The sequence below is a fragment of the Corythoichthys intestinalis genome, chromosome 2, assembly GCF_030265065.1.
Source record: "Corythoichthys intestinalis isolate RoL2023-P3 chromosome 2, ASM3026506v1, whole genome shotgun sequence".
NCBI lineage: Eukaryota > Metazoa > Chordata > Actinopteri > Syngnathiformes > Syngnathidae > Corythoichthys > Corythoichthys intestinalis.
In genome coordinates this window covers 63452240-63473196 of record NC_080396.1, presented here as the reverse complement: position 1 = coordinate 63473196, position 20957 = coordinate 63452240, and the positions used below count along the sequence as shown (strand labels likewise).

Genomic DNA, 20957 nt, shown 5'->3' with positions numbered 1-20957 from the left:
GTTTTGATTCCGAAAATATGACGGCAACTGTCAAAATTCTATGCAAAAAAAAAAATACAAAGCTGCCACACATGCATTTACTCTCCAAGAAGAAGACAATCTACTAACATCAGATTTACATACACAAGTGTTAACAACAAGCAAAATAAAGTGCTTGTGTTGGGTAATCGGTTTCCACCGATATTTATTATCTATTTTAATCCATGGACAGCATGGAGGTTTCCCCAGCTGCTGCAGTTATCTGAGTCTGACGATGACAAGTGATGTTAATGTGCGAATGCACGCAGCAAAGCAAAATGCCTGGACTAATTTATCCGTTCAATTGGCTGACATAGTGACATGTGATCACCAGAGATAGTTAGCTCTGATTGGTTCAAATGTGTATGTTTTCTGAAACGGCGGGACGAAAAAAGGGCAATGCAGGCAAAAGGTGGCTTATTAATTATATTTAGTTTTATTTGGTCTGATGGGGAAGTTCAGAACATCTTATCTGTCATTGTGCACTTTGGACTTATATTTGTTCATTTATGTTAGGCTAATTATTCATTTCCTTATGAATTTACAAAAAGCCAATGTTTGTGCAATCTTCAAAATATATTCCATTTCACCCTGCATAATATAAATCATTTGTACTTACTTTTCTGAATGTATGTACTTATATCTTTATTATTAAAAAAAAACAAAAAGCAAATGTTTACATTGTCTTCAATTTTAATATAAATCCTATGTTCTTAAGTAGTTAAAATTGAGATTTGGCATTTAGTATGTGAGGGGATGAGGGAAAATAAATATTAGGAGATGGAGGTCGGGGTTATAGCTGTTTTTATTTTTTATTTTTTTTGCAAATCATTGAAAAAATACAATTTTGGATGAAAATCCAGTTTTTGTATGTGTCATAGCAATAACTGACCAAAACAGTTTTCTTTGCATTTTGGTAGCTTTGACCCCTCCGGAGCCCGCCGGATGGTTTAGGCTATTTTCTATTTTTGCCGGAGACGCATCCGTCAAAATGGGCGTAGCCATCCCTTGAGTTAACAGCCCATTTGCTTATTCACGGTTTACCAGCGAGCATGGACAAAGAATGCTCCATCATGGAGGGGGAAAGTCACAAAGTGATTTATGATGTGGGAGATCATCATTATAAGGACAACATTAAAAAGGAAGTTGTATCGTGTCCTATTATGTGTGTTTTTCTGGAAATGATATCAAACACAGGACGTGCTGAAAACTTTGTTTTTTATTAACACACGGCGCTAACACACACTTCCTCAACCTGAGGCACTCGGCAGGCTGTGTGTCCCTCACTGCCGCGTCACATGAACAAAACAAGATCACCGTTGCGTGCGCTTCAGGGTGCCTTGGAAAACATCCAATCAGAATATTGCACATGGAACGCCATAGCAGAATCTATGAGGGGAAAAGTTTTCATTTGCCTAAATGCATAAGTTATTAAGTGCAATTTTATTTTTTTCTTGAAAAAGACATTTTATTTATTCTGTGTTTCTGTGCGGTCTTAATATTGTTGTCTTTTACTTAAAAGATGCATGGACTATTTTTTTAGTTGTGATTTCTTAAAAGTATTTTTGAATTTAAGAGTAAACATTTATTGCGTTTAAATGGGTGTATTTGATCTAATATCTGATTAAAATAAACTGTATTCCCACTGTGATATTGTAAATTGGTTTTAAAAAATTGAGGGGGCACAATAATATCGCATACCGATAAAATTAGTTATCGCGACAGGCCTAACCGCATCCATCTGCGATCATCACAACAGGGGAGGACAACATGCTTGTGCCACCACAAAGAGTGTTTTGTTGGTGTTTTTGTTGCCATGTTGCAGCTGTGTTATGGAAGGTATGGTCTTCCTGTCCCTGCATTTTCATGACTCCGGTGCTCAAAAAATATGAAAGCTAAAATTTTGCGCATGAAACGATTTATTGCCTTTGATATTGTTATTACGATTATGATTGTAATTATGGTGATTTTTAAAGTGCGTATTCCACCAAAGCATGTTTATTTCACGCGCTGTTTTATGCTCCTGAATGAAATGGACCGCTTGGGTGTGTGTGGAAGCGATCGTTTTATATATTCAATTTTTGAATCCCGCGCCATGATAATGAGTGACTTCCAGCTTCAGTCTTGGGTTAAGGACGAATGCAAATGTGACGTCACCTGGGTCAGCATCAGGGCCGGCCCAGCCTGTACGCAGACTATGCAGCTGCTTAGGGCCCCTGACCACTAGGGGGCCCCCAATCTGGCAATTGTTTAATTTATATTCTATTTTTGTCAGGGACGCGGGGCAGGCAGGTGGTGTGTGGACCCAAGTGCAGGGAAAAGGAAGCGAGTCAAAAAGGCGGTGCAAAAGTAATTTAATTAATGCCGACAGAAAAACAAAGTACAAACCAAAACTGATGTGATCCCAAAAAACACAGTAGCAAACAAAACTCAGGTTACTAACAAAAGGCTGGGTATCAAAAACTTACTGAGGCAGAGAAACACGAGGGCTGTGACGTCGGAACGGGCAAGAATGGACACTGGCATAAAGACAATTGCCACGTTTACATGGAGCCAAATATTCCAATTACAATCGGAATATTTGTTCAAACCGAATAAATGTGTTCCATATAAACACCTCATTCGGAATGAACAGGCCCAAACCGAATGGAATTTCATTCCGATTCACAGGGGTGGAATATTCCTTTTCCCAAACCGATCAGAAGTAAAATTATATCATGTAAACAGTGAAGCGGAATGGTGTCTGGTTGCGTTCTTTCTGCACATGCTCCGTACTGACGTGGTGACGTCACTTTGTGACGTAAGTAACGTCACTTGCAACATGGCTTCCAAGCACAGCGCACCTAATTGGAGTCCGGCGGAAAGATTGTATTTAATTCAAACTTTAAAAGAATTGAATATGATTGCTCGCTTAGACGGGCGTAAAACGAGGAACAGTGAACTATTTAAAAAAATTCATGAGAGGTTACACGAAGCCGGAATAGACCGGAGCGTTGACCAGATTAGAAACCGGTGGAAAACCGGCTACTACAAAGCAAAAGAGCAAAACAGCAGAAACGGATACGACCCCACAAACACAACAAGTGGGTTAAAGTTAAAAGAGCAGCACTCCGACGATCGATCTCCATGTTTTGCAATGTGACGCTTTGTTTTGATTAATCTGCGCATGTCAGACGGCAGTTGTCAAATGTCCTTTCGGAATAAAGGCAGTCACATTTCCATTCGGAATGATTTGAATCGGTATGAATAAAAGTCAGCATGTAAACGTGGCTAGTGACATTGACATAGACAATGACGCAACAAGGAGTGAACAGAAAATGGGAGCTTATATACACACACGCAGACAAGGGGTAACGAGACAACAAGGAACAGGTGAGCACAAGAGGATAGACTAGGAGAAGGCACATCAGGTGAAATCAATGGGCAATCACAGGGACAAGTCACACTAGGAGAAAACAAACACAAAACCTAACAATTTTGTTTACTACAGTTTGCTTTATTTGACTTTTCTGAGTTTTGATACTTGATTACAAGCTTAAAAAATAAAAGTTCTTCCTTAACTTCTTTCTTTCCTCTTTTAGAAAAAGGTTTGGCGCTATTTACTGTAAGTACCGACAATCATTCGGGGTGAGAAGTTTGAAGTATGCAGTGCAACAAAATCTGATTAATATACAAAATATGGACGTATGGCTTGGATTGCATGTATGGGTTTCACAGTACACTGTGACAAAATGGTGGGCCAAAAATATGGGCCCCTTTGCATTATTTTGCTTAGGGCCCCCAAATGGCCTGGAGCCGGTCCTGGTCAGCATCTCACAATACAGCATTGCTTTATAGCATGCAGATGGACTTTGGATTCAGCTGATTTTGCAGATTAATTCGTTTATTTTTCGCATCACGCCAGCCAAACGGCTGCAGAAAATTGTTGCCGCACCAGAGAGAAGCATGTGAGCCTTTTTGGGTTTCAAAAGGTTCCCGTTCACCGCGGATATTGGCCAAAACAAGCCCTACCACTGTGGGACCATTGGACTTACGAGGAAGTGAGTAAACATCGTATTTTGTATTGTCAAATACTGGGATCATGGCACATGTTTTAATACAGAGGTGGCTTGCGTTTTGTGGCTGATTGTCCACCGAAAATGCGACCGGCCGGCTATGACAGACGGTGGCTCGCCTCGCGGTGGACCGTCAGCTCGATCCTGAGATCCAACTACAAGCTTTTTAAATGCAGCAACTTTAAAATACTCTAATGGAGCTGGAATTACCGAGGACAGCGGGAGAAAGCCTGTGTGTAGGCTGCCGAGGGTTTTTGTAATGTCAGGTCAAAGTTTGGCAAGGTTCTCAAGCCGCTCCAGAGCTCTGCTGTCTGATATCACATTCTCGTATGCTATTTTTTTCTATTAATTTAATAAATTATGATTTATTGACCGGTTTTACACATGCACCAATCGTTTTAAATAAAACAAGAAATGGAATTATGTTGTCCAAATGTTTTATTGCAATCAGTACCTACAATAAAAAGAATGACATGCTATTTTTGTTTACATGTACATACCTTTTTTTATTTCCTTGGAACAAAAAAATCCGTGTCAGCCCTTCTGCATTCCGCAAATCTAATATCATTTGTAATTTCACCTCATTTTGGTCACTCAAGTTGCCGTTGTCTCAATCTATACCTCATGTCAAGACAGGGTGACAGGTTGTTATAATTTTGTCCAAGAATGATCAACGAAGTGATAAGAACAATCAAACAATCTCATTTACGTCTCATCTACGTCGTGCTGAATCCATTTTTGGAGATTCCGTGGGTTCCTCTGGCTTGATTTTGGGAGTTTTAACTTTCTCAACACACTGCTTACTTCAACCGCAATTCATGTTCTTCCTTTAAACCGGAAGTTCGGAGCAGACATTTTCCAAGATGGCGCCGCCTGTATTTCGCTCAGGTAACGTGTCTATACTGTACTTTCTATTCTCTGTTGTGAAGGTGATCGAAGCCTAGAAGTGATTCAAGAAAATGGTTGACAGTTATTATTGTAAAAACGTGTTGCTCGAACGATAATTTCCTCAATGTCCCTGGGATGTCCACAATCCGGCAACGTGATTTGAAATCAGGCCGATCAAGTCATTTTCAGAGGAACTTGATTGGTTGTCTTGCACTGTCAATGGCAGTGACACATGAGCACTCATTGACATCCTTTCCCCCGTTCAAATTTATTTGATTTCTTTAACTGTCAATGTCAGTCTATGAGTTAAGAACTACAAACAACAAAATAACCCAGAGCAGGGGCAGAACTTAGGAGGGTGCTGCTCCGCACCAAAGCCAGGGCCTCTAAGGGGCCTGGTCAGCGGGCAGAAAGTGGGCGTGGTTGGGCCAGGGGACGGTCAAACAGAAAGGTAAGATAATGCGTGGAGCTGTAATATACAGTGTTACCTCTACATACAAAGTTAATTCGTTCCCAGACCTTGTTTGTAAGTCGAAATGTTCGTATGTCAAGCAGGACTTTCCCGTGAGAATACATTATAATTCCATTAATTTGTTCCACAGCCCGAGAACCTACACTAAATCCTTAATAAATACTGCTGGTACCATTGCAAATAGCAATTACACAGAGCAAAACAAACAAATTATAAATAAAATAGGAATAATAATATATTAATATTAATAACACTTGATACCTGTTAAAATGTAACTAATCTGGTTCTAATGTGGTGGATATGTTTGCGTGGTGTACCTGAACGCACTGCGTCGCTGACGTGACAGCCCAGATAACAGGCAGACGTTGAAATGATGTTGAATCAACATTCCGCTGTCAATCTTATATGGTTGAATCAACTTTGACACCCGACGTTCACTTTTGCACCCTTGATTAATTTTGTTCCGACATTGAAATCCTAAACGTCATTTTGATTATTAATAATATTGGAATAAATATATTCATTGTAACAATGTAGATAAATGCGCTATATAAGTACTCTCCATTTACCATTACCATTTACCATATATAACATATATATTATTTATAATATATATTATATATAAATATATTATATTAATAATATTGGAACAGCGCTGAATCACTGTTATTTTTTTCTTCATTTTCAACCATGATGTTACTAATGCTTTCAAATATGGCCATATTTAGAAGTCTTGCTTCACTTACAGACAGAAGAAACAGCTAGGCTGACTAATAAAACAATATACATGAACGATTAAAAAAGATTAATAATAAATAGTAGATCTTCGGTTGTATGCCAATCACAGCAAATGCACTGTTTCTTACAATTTCGGCAACTTTGTCACGTTGTATCAGGTAAACCGTTTTATAAGCAACTTGGATGACAAACGCGGTTAATTCTACCGTAAGACATAATAGCTAATAAAGGCTCTGAAGAAAAGCAACAGGCTTACCTTTAAATATGGCTATCCTTAAATGAGACGTTTCCAGTGGAGTTCGTTTGTGGTGATATGCTGTCTTCCGCTCACCCACGAACACAACTGTTTTTTTTTACCATAACTACCGCTTATCCATAATTCGATGACTTTTCAATCATTTATTCCGGTAAATAAAAAATCAACTACTTGTCAACATTATTTCATTAACTATGAAACAATGTTAACCCAACCATCGCCTGACACACCACAGAACAATGTTGTTTCAATGTCATTGTCAGGTGTCATCGGTATTTGCAATGTTGATTCAATATTGTTTATTGTTGAACATTTCAATGTCAACCATACTGATGATTTTGATTTAAAAAAATCAACGTTTATTCAACGTCCGTCTGCTATCTGAGAGAGTAAGAGAGGTGCATTAGAGTTTTTACTTTCACTTCTGCATGTTCTGTTGTTGGGCTCAGCTACGGCGGACAATAGGCGTGTTGTGTTGCACAAGTTCTGAAATAAATGATTAAAAACCTGACGAAGCTGGCGATTTCTTTGGCGATGTTGCAATAACAATAATTTTCACCTTAACTTATAAAGGCTGGCGAACGGAGATCGAGATCGTAGATATTCTACAGCGGTATTGTCGAGCAAGTTCACAGACGCGCACACGACGCTCATATTTTTCTGTCATTTTCATCTTCATTTCAAAGGTAAGTGTTTTCCTTTTTTCACCACCTGCACTAACATTCTTGTAACCGATGTTGATTTCTTTCACAAGAAAATCTGCCTTGGGTCCGTCTTGCGGGAAAAAAAACGAACCGCGGCACTGTCATAAATTGTCGTATTTCGAGCATTTCGTCGAATGTAGAAACAAATGGCGAGTTTAATTTTACGTCGGATGTCGAAAAGACCTTGTGTCGAAGCGATCGCATGTCGAGGGACCACTGTATTGTTAAAATATCTCCGTCAGCTTTTACGTGCTGGGCCTGCTAACATTGTACGCAAACATCTGAATAAATGTCATTGATATATGTAACAAATGATAATATAATGGAAGTAAGCACTGCAAGTATGATAAATGATTTGTGCCTCTCTTGATTTCGTAGTTGCTTCGCTTATTTTTTCCGCCAATAATGAAGCTGCTCTGGCATCCAGTACATAATTTGACAAAAGACTTATCGCTCAAACTAAGTAACTACTTAATTTGCCATTTTAATTTGCCTCGCAGCCCAAAAATGATAAGCCTTTTCTGGCAGTCTGACAGTCCAGAAATGTCATCTAGCACAAAGGGGCTCAGGAGTATTTGATGTCAAATTTGTGACAAAAATGTCAGCTCCTATTTAGGAGCGTTTCATATTCTTATTTTGAACATTATTTTTTTCAGTTACAAAGAAATTCTTCATTTGCGAATTTAAATTCTTTGAGCATCTTTCATACGTACTAAAAGATTGCTGTTAAAAATTCAAGAAAAATGCTGTATATATTTTACTGCATGCATTGCACTTCATTGAGTTTGGAATGATGTAATTGGATTTCATGCATGCAATGAGTTGAAATACAAAAAAATGTCCCAAAAAATTCTTGATACAAATATGTACTTGCTGACGTTTTCCAGTCATTCACTTCCAGGCTCTTAAAATAAATGACATGAAATCACAAATACAGACAAGTGTTGTTCTTCACGTTCATTTTTCCTGGATTGCGCTGGCATTTGGGGCTGCGAGATGAAGACGACGAAGGTAGAAAAACTGTGTGTTTCCATGTTTGTGTCCGAGTGTGTATGTGGAAGAGGGCTACTGTATGATGGTGTGTCACCAAAACACGAGCACAGTTCACTGCTCAGACACAAAGCTCTAAGTGACTGCTGCACCCCCGCTTCCCCTCCTTCCTGATGCTAATAAGCAGATCTGGGTCAACTCACCCTCTCAAACTCACACACACACAAACAGTGACATACTCGCTTTCAAGACCAATAGACACATATGGACACAGAACATGCTAATACTTTCTTTCCTTTCAAAACATACAGTGGGGAGAACAAGTATTTGATACACTCACAATGGATTTTCCCATTGGCAGTGAATCAAATACTTGTTCTCCCCACTGTATACATGCACTCACACACCCCTTGATGATCTGACATGAGGGTGCATGCTTTACAGCGCGACACTATTGTGATGTCATAATTTGTGATGCCATTTTGTCGCTGTTAAAACATGTTGTTGAACACAATCCATAAAAATGGCTGGACATGCGGTCATCACAACAAATATGGACGACATTTTGCAACACAATAACAAGCATGATCAATGCTCTCAAACGACAAAACCTCTTGTCTATTTGATAAAAATATTTCATTATTTGTTGGACAGGCTTGAGGAGCGTCTTACTAAGGGCACTTTTGAGATTTTACACGCCCACGTCCACTTCAACCTTTGTGACTTTTCCTCACACCCTGTCAAAACTGTACACACAAACACACAATCTCTATCTCTCCATGACAATTACCAACACACACTCATATACACCCCTCCCCAACAGAGTCTGTCACTACATCTTACTTCATTCTGTGGCCCTTTGAGCTCTATACTTTTCTTTTCTTTTTTTTTCTTTTTTCTTTTTTACGGGGGATGAGTGTTTGTGGATATACCTGCCATTGTCCATGTTTATAGGATATGTGTTTTCATATAAAACTATTTTTTAAAATGAGCATTTATAACATTGGAAATAATCTTTCATCAAACATTTATAACACTATAATTAATCTATCAATTCTTCTATTCAATTTTTTAAATATACAGTAAAAATACAGATTAATGTTTATTCATGTGATAAAATTTAGGCTGCGTAATAAACTTATATTTTAATCAGTGTTGCTTTTGTCAACAGTGACGAACACGAAAATATTTCCTCAATAAGCAATTTTTTGATGACGTGACGATGTGTGCTAGACCATAGGCCATACTCTACATCAAATTGGTGTGCAGGTGGTAACCTGTTCTGAAGACGGTACACAACAAAGCCCGCCCGTCTCATCAGACCATAGGACATGGTTCCAGTAATCCATGTGCTTTGTTGACATGTCTTCAGCAAACTGTTTGTGGGCTTTCTTGTGTACCGTCTTCAGAAGAGGCTTCCTCCTGGGGTGACAGCCATGCACACCAATTTGATTTAGAGTGCGGCGTATGGTCTGAGCACTAACAGGCTGACCTCCCCCCCACCTCTTCAATCTCTGCAGCAATGCTGAGAGCACTCCTGTAATGAGTTACATGACATTTTGGAGGGAAAATGGCAAGCAGTACTCAATTTGGACATTTATGGATGTAAGTTTTTTCAAAGGGGTGTACTCACTTTTGTTGCCAGGGGTTTAGATATTAATTGCTATATTTTGAGGTATTTTGAAGGGAAAATAAATTAACTCTATTACCGTTTTGGCCCGAATATAAGACGATGTTTTTTGCATTGAAGTAAGATTGAAAAAGTGGGAGTTGTCTTATATTCGGAGTCTACACATTATACCCATTCACGACGCTAGATGGCGCCAGATATCATTGAAGCGAATGCCGAACTTGAGGAGTAATGTTCTGTCATGACAGATCTCAGCTACTCTCAAGTTTAACCAGTTTGCATTATTTTATTGCAATGTTTTTCCTTATTCAGATTTGTTTCCTGACTACAGTTACAGTTAAACCTCACTTTAATGGTTAATGCAGTTATTGCAATTTTGTGTTTTATCACAATAGATGGGTTTATTTACATTTCAAAAGACAGAAGCCATTCATTTACGAATGTGATTGCACTTTAGTTTACATATTTAAATGTTCAGATATTAAGATTTGAATGAGGCAAAATAACATGCTTTTTCTCTTAAATATATTGTTATAATAATTTGTTTCAGATGTACTGTTATTACTGTATATTCTGTATAAAAAATAATTTGGTGTTCAATAATTGTTTTTTCAAACTTGAGTCTTGAAAAAGAGGGGGTCTTCTTATAATAAGGGGCGTCTTATATTCTGGCCAATACGGTATATAAGCTGCACACAGACTACTTTTCATTGTGTCAAAGTGTCATTTTGTAAGTGTTGTCCCATGAAAAGATATACTTAAATATCTGGAGAAATGCAAGGGGTGTACTCACTTTTGTGATACATTGTAGGTTTAATTGAAAGTAATGTGCTGCTTTTCCTGCTGAGTGTGTATTACCAAAAAGTTGTTATTGTCCTTGTAAATGCTACAATATGTGCTCATCTGTCTATGTTCATTCGAAATTTTTGCAAACCTTTATTTATTTTTGGACTAAATCATAAACTTCATAATTATATTGACAAGACACATTCCACAGACATTGCACCACACCTTGAAGTAGGGGGCCCTTCCACAGTCCGCTTCAGTTATTCCCAGTCGGTCGCAGTTATTCAACACATGCAGCGATCCAACGCCGGATTTAGGTTGAAAAAGTACAAAAGCTATACCGCATACAAACAGGAAGGATTGTCTGAAGAGTGATTTGTTCGAGGATTCAAGGTAATTATTATGTTTTTCATACCATACATGCATTTTGAAACGTTGTGAAAAAAATCAATGGGAGAAATCAACCTCTAAGGCACTGGCGTTATAATTCACAATATTTATGTAAAATAAATGCTAACTGCCCGTTTTTTTGGGGTTTTTTTTTTTGCTTTTTACCAAGAATCGAGACTTTTTTATATTCATATCTATAAAGAATTCAGGGATTTAAGCATTTATTCACAAGAATGTTCAACATAAAAGGCTCTTTGTGGTTAGAAGGCAGCGCCACAGTGACTTAAAGACTACCAGCACATTCGACATATTTACGTAAAATAAATGCAAACGACCTGCTTTTTTTGTTGTTCCTTTTGACCAATAATCGAGATTGTTTTACGTCCATATCTATAAAGAATTCAGGGCAGCATTTATTCAAAAGAATTTTCAACGTAAAAAGCTCTTTGTGTTTTCACTTAGTCGGCTTTGACGGAGATAGGCCCACTATTAATTGGCCCCGTGTCCCATCATTGTCATTATGAAGTCTATAACTAAATCATTTGAATTTCACAGACGAAGCCATTATGACAAGTGTCGACTAAAACTAGACAAAATTTGCATGAGATTTTGTTGACTGAAACTAAACAAAAACGAAAACATTTTGAAATAACTAAAATATTATTATAACAATTTTCGTCTAAAAGACTACAACAAAAATTAAAAAGGTTGCCAAAAACATTGATTTTAATCATTCATGCTCTTTTCATTTCCATACATAAATTCGTTTTCATAGTAAATTCCAAACGTGATGAAAAAAAATAAATCCTTTTTTCACTCAAACACACACCGTGTCCAATTACTGTGACCATGGCAACTATCAGAGATTATTGCTCCCAGTCAGCAGTGTTAAAATGCAACTAAGCCCCTCCGTATCAGTCTCCCACACACGCGCGCACGCTCATATGGAGTGGAATTAATCCTTTTTGTAGCGATAGAAGGTAAAGTGGTCGCCCTGGTAACTAATTCAATACACCTTTCTAAAGAAAAAGGGCAAAATAGTCCCGTTTTTTTTTTAGAATCTGAGATTTAAACAAAACATCACGTTGAAGCCATACGTAATAAACACTTTGAAATAACTAACAAAATAACATAATCAAGGTTACTTGTTTTTATAGACTTCCAAATAGCGCGTGCCCATATTTATGTATTTTGACATTGCGCGTGTACATGTGACATTTGCAGCCGATCTAGTTCGTGCATGATGTGAAGGGGGAGGGAGGGGGAGGGTAGAGATGCCTGGAGGACTCTCCATATATCTCCTCACCACACACACACACACACACACACACACACACACACACACGCACACGTGCCCCAGACGTGGGTGACACACTAACACAAACCAACACTGTGAGAGCTGACCACAAACAGCAGCTGGGCCGTGCAGAGAAGCCCTCATGTATGCAAGCCAAGCATGAAAATATGCACAACTTTCTATTATCCCCTGGCTGCCTGCAGTATTTAGTCACGTCCTCATGCAATCATTTTAATTATGATTTCTTGCGTTTATTTTTTCCATAATGATTCTTGCTATTTTTCCAGTATCAGTGCTTTCAAATAAGCTCCATGAATTTTTTTTTGCAGGCTGAAAAAAATAACTACACTTTTAGCCGGCCTTGTCACAGCAGATTATGGCGCTGAGGTGCCATGCTGCGTTCCCCTAATAGATCCCACCCTGCGTGTATCGAGGGTGGGGGTTCGATCAGATTCATACAGAAATCGTGATTGAAAATACGAAACATTTTTTAAATGTAGATGCAGCATGATCTTGTGTGCGTGCATAAGCGCGGGTGGGAGCTGAGCACCGTGCTTGCTTGCTGCAGGCCATGTGCGGCGTGTTCATCATATCAGCAACGAGTTGCATTCTCGCAGCCTGCTGCTGCTGCTGCATGCTGCTCATCTGGAACCAAGATGTTTAAATTATACGACTCTCAAGAGTGCATGCGTGATCTTAAACCTCTTTGAGGGAGGCCGCTGTTTTTGGATTATTGCACGGAGACGGCAAAACCCGAAATGCATTCAGTGCGCCATTTAATTAAGGCACAAAGAAAGAAAAAAATAACGATATGCAGGCACTTCATATAAATTAAAATCAAGTTAGTGGTACTTAATTGCATGTTAGGAACACTGCCTGAACATAGGACTATCTCATACACATTCTATATTATATATGCATTTTTTTATTTTTATTTTTTAAGATTTTATACATTATACTTGCAAGTCACTTCTGAGATTTCAACTTATCTTGTACTGAGATGCTCCACAATTTCATTGTACAACTGGATAATGACAATAAAGGGCTATTCTATTCTATTCTATTCTATTCTATTCTATTCTATTCTAGGAATTAGCATTCTTGGCAAAAACACGAAGGAAATGGAAAAACAGATTTTAACTTTTGACGGGATGGGGAAAAAAAACACTAATAACACATTCATTCAACAAATTATCGCATTAAATGAAATAAAATGGTCCCGTTTAGTCAGTCATATTTTCCCCGTCTTTAACTAATTGTGCCATACAAACGTACGAGCACAACTGTTTAAAAGCTAGAGCAGAATTGGAATTAACAGACTAAAAATGTATATATCTTTTATATTTGCACATGCATGCAGCGTTAATGATTTTCACAGAAAGAAGTACATATGAATGATCGGTTCAAATTGAAGTGCCGTCATTCATTCATATTTTGTATGTCACAATAGCGCAACGTTGGAATTGCGTTTTTTCCTTACTCTTCACGTGATTTGTCGTGACTGACTTGATCATCTCTCTCTCCCTCTCTCTCCCTCTCTTGCTCCTTGTCCTCTTACGACGCAGTCACACATCCTAGTGCTGCACTAAATATAGGCTTATATGTATAATATTTCCCAATATTGTCGGACAGATGAGGAGATATTTTCATTTTAAATCTAAATGAGCAATTGTAGGGGGAGGCACACAATGGACGGGCGAGCCAAGAGAAGCGGCTGAGGATTTTTAAGCGCGTGTCGTTTTTGGCACTTGAGGACAACAGGCATGACTTTGCAGCATCCGCAGCAGTGAACCCCCTAAAAGGCAAATAATCCAGCATCTTGGATTTTTCTCCCCCACAACCTGTTTTCTGGATTACATTTTTCGATCCGATAAAATGGCTCACCTGATCCGCCACAAACTGACCAACAAGCTGACCAACGCGGCCCACACGGTCTCCAACAAGTCTCAGGCCAAGGTCAGCGGCGTGTTCGCCCGCCTTGGCTTCCAGGCCGCCACGGACGAGGAAGGCGTGGGATTCGCCGAGTGCGACGACCTGGACTATGACTACAGGCAGGGCATGCAAATGGACGTCCTCCAGGGGGACGATGAGGGCGGAGAGTGCGGCCTGGAGGACGGGGACAGTCACTACCAGAGGGACGGCACCGGCCCCGGGCGCCAGTCCTTTAAGGCTGGGGAGTCCCTAGATGAGGAAAAGCCGAAAATCACGTCCTGGGAGGCTGGATGGAACGTTACCAACGCTATTCAGGTGCATTTTCCCTTTAGGCCCTCTCACGCTGCATGCTTAGGCCTATAAGAGTCACCTTGAACGTGTTGCACGATTTGCCTGAAATGCACTATTCTGAACATAGCCTGCTTTGGATACAGCACTGAATTAATCCCCCCCATTACCATATTTGGTAACATGAATGGGCGTTCAACCACTATAAAGCTTTACTATTTCTCTCAACCAATCAGCATAAACAAAATAAATAATGATGTAATATAACTCAATGCGGTACAATTTTGTAAACGTCGAAATAGTAGAGGTTTACATTTGCAGATATGAATTGGTGCTTATAAATTAACCCTTTACCGTGGACTTAACTCATTTGCTAGTTCAATTACTCGCTGCCATACTCTCCTAGTTGAAGGGTTTGGACGTCTAGCCCCGTCAATGGCACTGAAAGATGAACATTTACTTTCAGCGCTTAAATGTTTGAATGAATTGGACGTCTTTTGTCGTCCATGGTAGGCCATGAATGAACCACCCTCCCAAAAAAATAGTACTTTATAGAGTGTTATCGGTGGCCTTAACTTGAGAGCATTTCTATTTTCTTCATTTTCATTTCATTCATTTTGGTTTTATTAGCAATATATTCATATGTTTAAAAATATACAGTAATGATCAATAACAATAATAATAATTGATCATATATGTCTTTTTTTCTAATTAACAAAAATACTCAATTGGGGATTAATGAAAAGAATGTGAACGAATTTACCTTCTATAATGAAAAGAATGTGAACGAATTTACCTTCTATTTATTTATTTTTTTATTTATTATAAATTGCAATATTAAAAAATATATCAAAAACTGTATGGAAAAAAAATACTATTCGAGATCATTATTGTTTTTGGAAAACTGTTTAATGAAATCACGAAGCTGTAATTATGTAAAAGTATAATTATGTAAATCCTTTTATCAGCGAATTCCAGATTACTCGCAATTCCGTGACACTTTCAGCATCGAAGAACCAAATGAATAATAAAGATTAAACCAAACAAAAAAAGGAGCTGGTCGTTTGTATCAATAAAATAATGTAATCGGGTAAATTTTGTCTTCATGGGTCGCATCATGTATCGCTGTCGCACGCACGCCATGTCATTCCCTACCCGTGGTATGGTTACGTAAAGCGCGAGCGCGCGCGGATCTGAGCCGCCTGCCTGCCTCATGCACGCGCGATCCGTGACCACTCGGCCGCACTTGTGTCGTCTGCAGGGCATGTTCGTCCTCGGCCTGCCCTACGCCATCCTGCACGGCGGCTACCTGGGCCTCTTCCTCATCATCTTCGCGGCGGTGGTGTGCTGCTACACGGGCAAGATCCTCATCGCGTGCCTCTACGAGGAGAACGAGGACGGCATCAAGGTGCGCGTCCGCGATTCCTACGTGGACGTGGCCAATGCCTGCTGCGCGCCGCGCTTCCCGGCGCTGGGCGGCCACGTGGTCAACGTGGCCCAGATCATCGAGCTGGTCATGACGTGCATCCTGTATGTTGTGGTGAGCGGCAACTTGATGTACAACAGCTTCCCGGGGCTGCCCGTCTCCCAGAAGGCGTGGTCGGTGGTGGCCACCGCCGCCTTGCTACCCTGCGCCTTCCTCAAGAACCTGAAGGCCGTGTCCAAGTTCAGCTTGCTTTGCACGCTGGCCCACTTTGTCATCAACGTGCTAGTCATCGCCTACTGCCTGTCGCGGGCTCGGGAATGGGCGTGGGAGAAAGTCAAGTTCTACATCGACGTCAAGAAGTTCCCCATCTCCATCGGCATCATCGTCTTCAGCTACACCTCGCAAATCTTCCTGCCGTCCCTGGAGGGAAACATGCAGAAGCCCAGCGAGTTCCACTGCATGATGGACTGGACCCACATAGCCGCCTGCGTGCTCAAGGGTCTCTTCGCCCTGGTGGCCTACCTGACGTGGGCCGACGCCACCAAGGAGGTCATCACCGATAACCTGCCCAGCGCCATCCGCGCCGTGGTCAACCTCTTCCTAGTGGCCAAGGCACTGCTCTCCTACCCGCTGCCTTTCTTCGCCGCCGTGGAAGTCCTGGAGAAGTCGCTGTTCCAAGACGGTGGTCGGGCCTTGTTCCCCGACTGCTACGGGCCGGGCGGTCGCTTAAAATCCTGGGGGCTGGGCCTCCGAGTCGCCCTGGTGGTCTTCACCCTGCTCATGGCTGTCTTCGTCCCCCATTTCGCCCTCCTCATGGGTCTGACTGGGAGCCTGACGGGCGCCGGCCTCTGCTTCCTACTGCCCAGCCTCTTCCACCTCAAGCTCCAGTGGCGGAACCTCCTGTGGCACCACGTTTTCTTCGACGTCGCCATTTTCGTCATCGGGGGCATCTGTGCCATATCTGGCTTCATCCACTCCATCGAAGGCCTCATAGAGGCCTTCAGATACAATATCCATGACTGAGAGCTTTTCGGCTTTTCTTTAACCCCCTGCCACCCCCCTCTCCGCTCCCCACTTTGTGGGTCCAGAGAACAAAGAAGCCTGCCAAGAGGATCATGTGTGTTGAATCTTTTTTTTTTTTGCCTTTGTGAAAATGTGCAATAATAAACTCTGCAATCAAATAGGGACACAACCTCCTCAAGAGGCAGCCTCCAAAGTTGTCAAGCAGTGAAACAAGGCTCGCACACAAATGTTCGTTTCCCTCACTGAATAACCATAAATTGGTGTTCAAATGACTGCAGCTTTTTAGGGGCCTGAAAATTACATTTAATGAGGTTCAGTACTTATTAAAAAAGATTTACTCATGAAAAAGTAGGGGTTAAAAAAAACCATCCCCTTGTCCACCACAATTACATGGTAATATAATGGAAACTATTTACAAACACAATTTCTCCTCATAAAAACGAAGGAAAAAATTGCCCCACTGTCTTATTCCACACTTATTAAATTATTGATCCTCAAGGAGGCGCTTTAAAAACTGTCAGCTGATTACAGGAAGCCGGCGATAGGCGTCCAATCTACCGCAATCTTCGGACTATAAACCACTACTTTTTTCCTTTATTTGGAATCCTGCGGCTTATAGTCCATTGCAGATTATTTGTTGATTTATTTGAGTTAATAGGCAACATATGCCTCCTAGCATGCATTGCAACGCTACAGATGTAAATAACAATCAAAATCCATGTTCTGGGCTAATTATTTATTCAATTACTGTTCCAGTTGTTTCCTTAATTCATTGTTATGGTATTTAGTAACACTTTATTTGACAGTGGCGTCATAAGACTATCATGAGACGGTCATATTTATGACATGACACTATCATGGGCATTACTGAATGCTTATGACAGATGTCATTAAGTGTCATCCGGCAAATTATGTTACTAACTCAATTCATGTCCAGTTGGGATCTTTTACATCCATTCAAAAGTGAGATAATTTGCCGGATAACACTAAATGACATTTGTCATAAGCTTTTATTAATGCTCATGACAGTGTCATGTCATAATTATGATTGTCTATTGACAGTCTTACGGCACCACTGTCAAATAAAGTGTTACCAAATACCATACTTAGCAATTCTGAAAAAACTGGAACAGGAACTGAATAAATAATCAGCACAGAACATGAATTTTGATTGTTATTTACATCTGTAGCGCTGCAATGCATGCTAGCAGGCATGTTGGACAACACGAGTGTTGACAGCAGGTGGCAGCAGAGGTCTATGGGCTCCTCCAAGGGAGCAGTGATGGCTAAATGAAGCTTCTTGAAGCAATGAAGCTTTGCAGCAAATTGGTTCAAAGCTTCATGATGGTTCATTAGGTCTTATGACAGTTGTATGATGCCGCCGTCAAATAAAGCGTTACCGGTTTTAATATCTTTTAGTGGAAATATCCCATAATACAGTGAGGACAGCTGCGGCTTATAGTCCAGTGTGGCTTATCTATGAACAAATGCTGTTTTCGTGTCACATTTGGGTGGGTGGCGGTACTAAAGTACAGTAGTTCAAATGGATTGGGCGTCTATCGTCACTGATTGTACTGAAAAATGAAACTGGCTTAACAACCTAAACAACATAGCACAATCATGAGGTATTAGCTATCTCTATGCAAGTGATAAAAAATGAATTCTGGAGCCCAGCAGGAGTTTGCATGAGGGCCTAAAAAGCCTTTTTTCAGTAAGTGTGTGTGTACTTTCTTGAAAACCCGTATATTGGTTGCTCAAATCTAAAGCCACCTTTCCGTCAGAAGTCTTGTCCAGATCGTTTCGGCAGGGAGTCCACGAGTTACGACCAAGTTACATTACTACGTTGGCGACGCAAGCTGAATTTCTGCGTAAGTCGGATTTCACTGTTAAATATGTAATTTACGTCAAAATACTTAGTATAAAACAGGTCAAATACATTAAATTTTTTAAAAATGCTATACATACCATTATTGCTGAGAAGTGGATGGAGAGTTACGGTTTTCAATGATATATTTGAAACAGAAAGCACAGAACAAGACTACGAAAGCACTTGTCAACCCCTTCACCCTTCCCACTGTCACTCCAGTCAGACACTCGGTGCATTTTAGAGACAGCCCAGAAAACACAGAACTCAACACATCAACTTGAAACATACACACAACCCGATTTGATACATTACTGTCCTTTTTTTAGGATACATGAAAAGGTTGTTTGACTGTGTGAACACAAAACTGCATTTGGCGATGAGTAAGGCGTTTTCGCGATATGGTTTAACTTTGGTATGAATGCAGCAAGTCTTTGTCTTCGTCAAATCTTTATGATGTTGAGCATTATTTCCATGGTAATTACAAGGCTAAACCTAGGACACCCAGCTTTCTTCATTGGGGGGTATGATGTGAAAAAACAAGGGCAAAAGAGGGAAATATACTCAAACACACAGACAAGCATTATGCACTAACTAAGCAGAAACTATGGTGTAGGCTACCTATTGGTGGACGACGCATGGGCGTCGTAAACTCGAAACATCGTCGGTCAAGGACATCGTAACGTGAGGACTCCCTGTATTTGGAATTATCTGGATTCTTTTTCCATTTATAGCTGAGAAGAAGCCACACAGTAAATGTCTTCTTCCAACTTCAATCAATCAAACATTACAAAGTGTATAGCTCCATCCATTAGTACCATTTTACTGCAGTAGAAGGTGGTACCGTACCATACATTCTTGAATAACTTTGAACAACTTTCAAAATGCTTCACTGAATTGTGTGGTAATGGGCAAGCACAAAACAAATATCTTCTGTGTAGTTGTTTGAATAATACTTATCTTTTGTCAGGTCGTTTTGTGCTTTTCTTTTTCTACCTCAGTAGAAACTCCGCTTTTTGTTTTATTTACTCGGTGTTACCAATGTCATTTTGGATGGGGTGAATTTCAACGTGCAAGCAAGTGGGTCCTTGTCGTATCGTATGCAAAAGTGTTTGTCGGATGATATTCTCTCCCTGTTGAACCTGTCAGTTGTGATTTAATGGAACTAATCATGGTGTGTGAGATAAAGAGTATTTGTTGAAACAAGCGATAAATAAATGGAATATTTTAAGGCTGGTTAATCTGTTTCCTTTCAAGTAGTGGGTTTTATTTGTATTTCTAACAAGCCATTAGAATTTGTCTAATATTGAATGGACCAGGGCCTTGATACCAGTTAGATTATCATACACTGCTGGCCAAAAGTACTGGCACCCATGCAATTCTGTCAGATAATGCTCAGTTTCTTACCATAAAATGATTGCAATTACAAATGCTTTGGTAGTAATATCTTCAATGATTTTGCTTGCAATGAAAAAACACAAAAGAGAATGGGGGGAAAAAAACTTTATCATTTTACACAAAACTCCAAAAATGGGCCGGACAAAGGTATTGGCACCCTTTGAAAAATCATGTGATGCTTCTCTAATTTGTGCAATACACAGTACCTGTTATTTGCCCGTGGGACATAACAGGTGCTGGCAATAACTAAATCACACTTGCAGCCAGTTAAAATGGATTAAAGTTGACTCAACCTCTGTCCTGTGTCTTGTGTGTACCACATTGAGCATGGAGAAAAGAAAGAAGACTAAAGAACTGTCTGAGGACTTGAGGAAGCATGGGCAATCTCAAAAAAGCCAAGCTGGAGTTTGCCAAAACCTACCCGAGAAAGCCAAAACATTTTGGAAGAATGTTCTCTGCTCAGATGAGACAAAAGTAGAGCTTTTTGGGAAAAGGCATCAACATAGAGTTTACATGAAAAAAAAAGTCCTTCAAAGAAAACGGTCCACACAGTCAAACATGGCGGAGGTTCCCTGATGTTTTGGGGTTGCTTTGCTTCCTCTGGCACTGGACTGCTTGACCGTGTGCATGGCATTATGAAGTCTGAAGATTAACAACATATTTTGCAGCATAATGTAGGGCCCAGTGTGAGAAATCTGGGTCTCCCTCAAAAGGTCATGGGTCTTCTAGCAGGACAATGACCTAAATACACTTTAAAAAGCACTAGAAAATGGTTTGAGAGAAAGCAACGGAGACTTGTAAA

General features: G+C 40.1%; 1 protein-coding gene across 1 annotated transcript; it reads left to right on the top strand.

Annotated features, from left to right (window-relative positions):
- The first annotated feature begins 13774 nt into the window (after nt 1-13774).
- On the top strand, nt 13775-20101 carry LOC130930362 (vesicular inhibitory amino acid transporter-like). Its single transcript, XM_057858266.1, has 2 exons — nt 13775-14471; nt 15706-20101. The coding sequence occupies exons 1-2, from the start codon at nt 14100-14102 to the stop codon at nt 16891-16893; spliced, it is 1560 nt and encodes a 519-aa protein (XP_057714249.1). The 5' UTR covers nt 13775-14099; the 3' UTR covers nt 16894-20101.
- Nucleotides 20102-20957: the final 856 nt, after the last annotated feature.

Bases quoted from the DNA above. Each gene is read 5' to 3' on its own strand.
- LOC130930362 (XM_057858266.1), top strand. From the start codon at position 14,100: ATGGCTCACCTGATCCGCCACAAACTGACCAACAAGCTGACCAACGCG. The intron at 14,472-15,705 runs GTGCATTTTCCC...TGTCGTCTGCAG, and splicing joins ACGTTACCAACGCTATTCAG to GGCATGTTCGTCCTCGGCCT.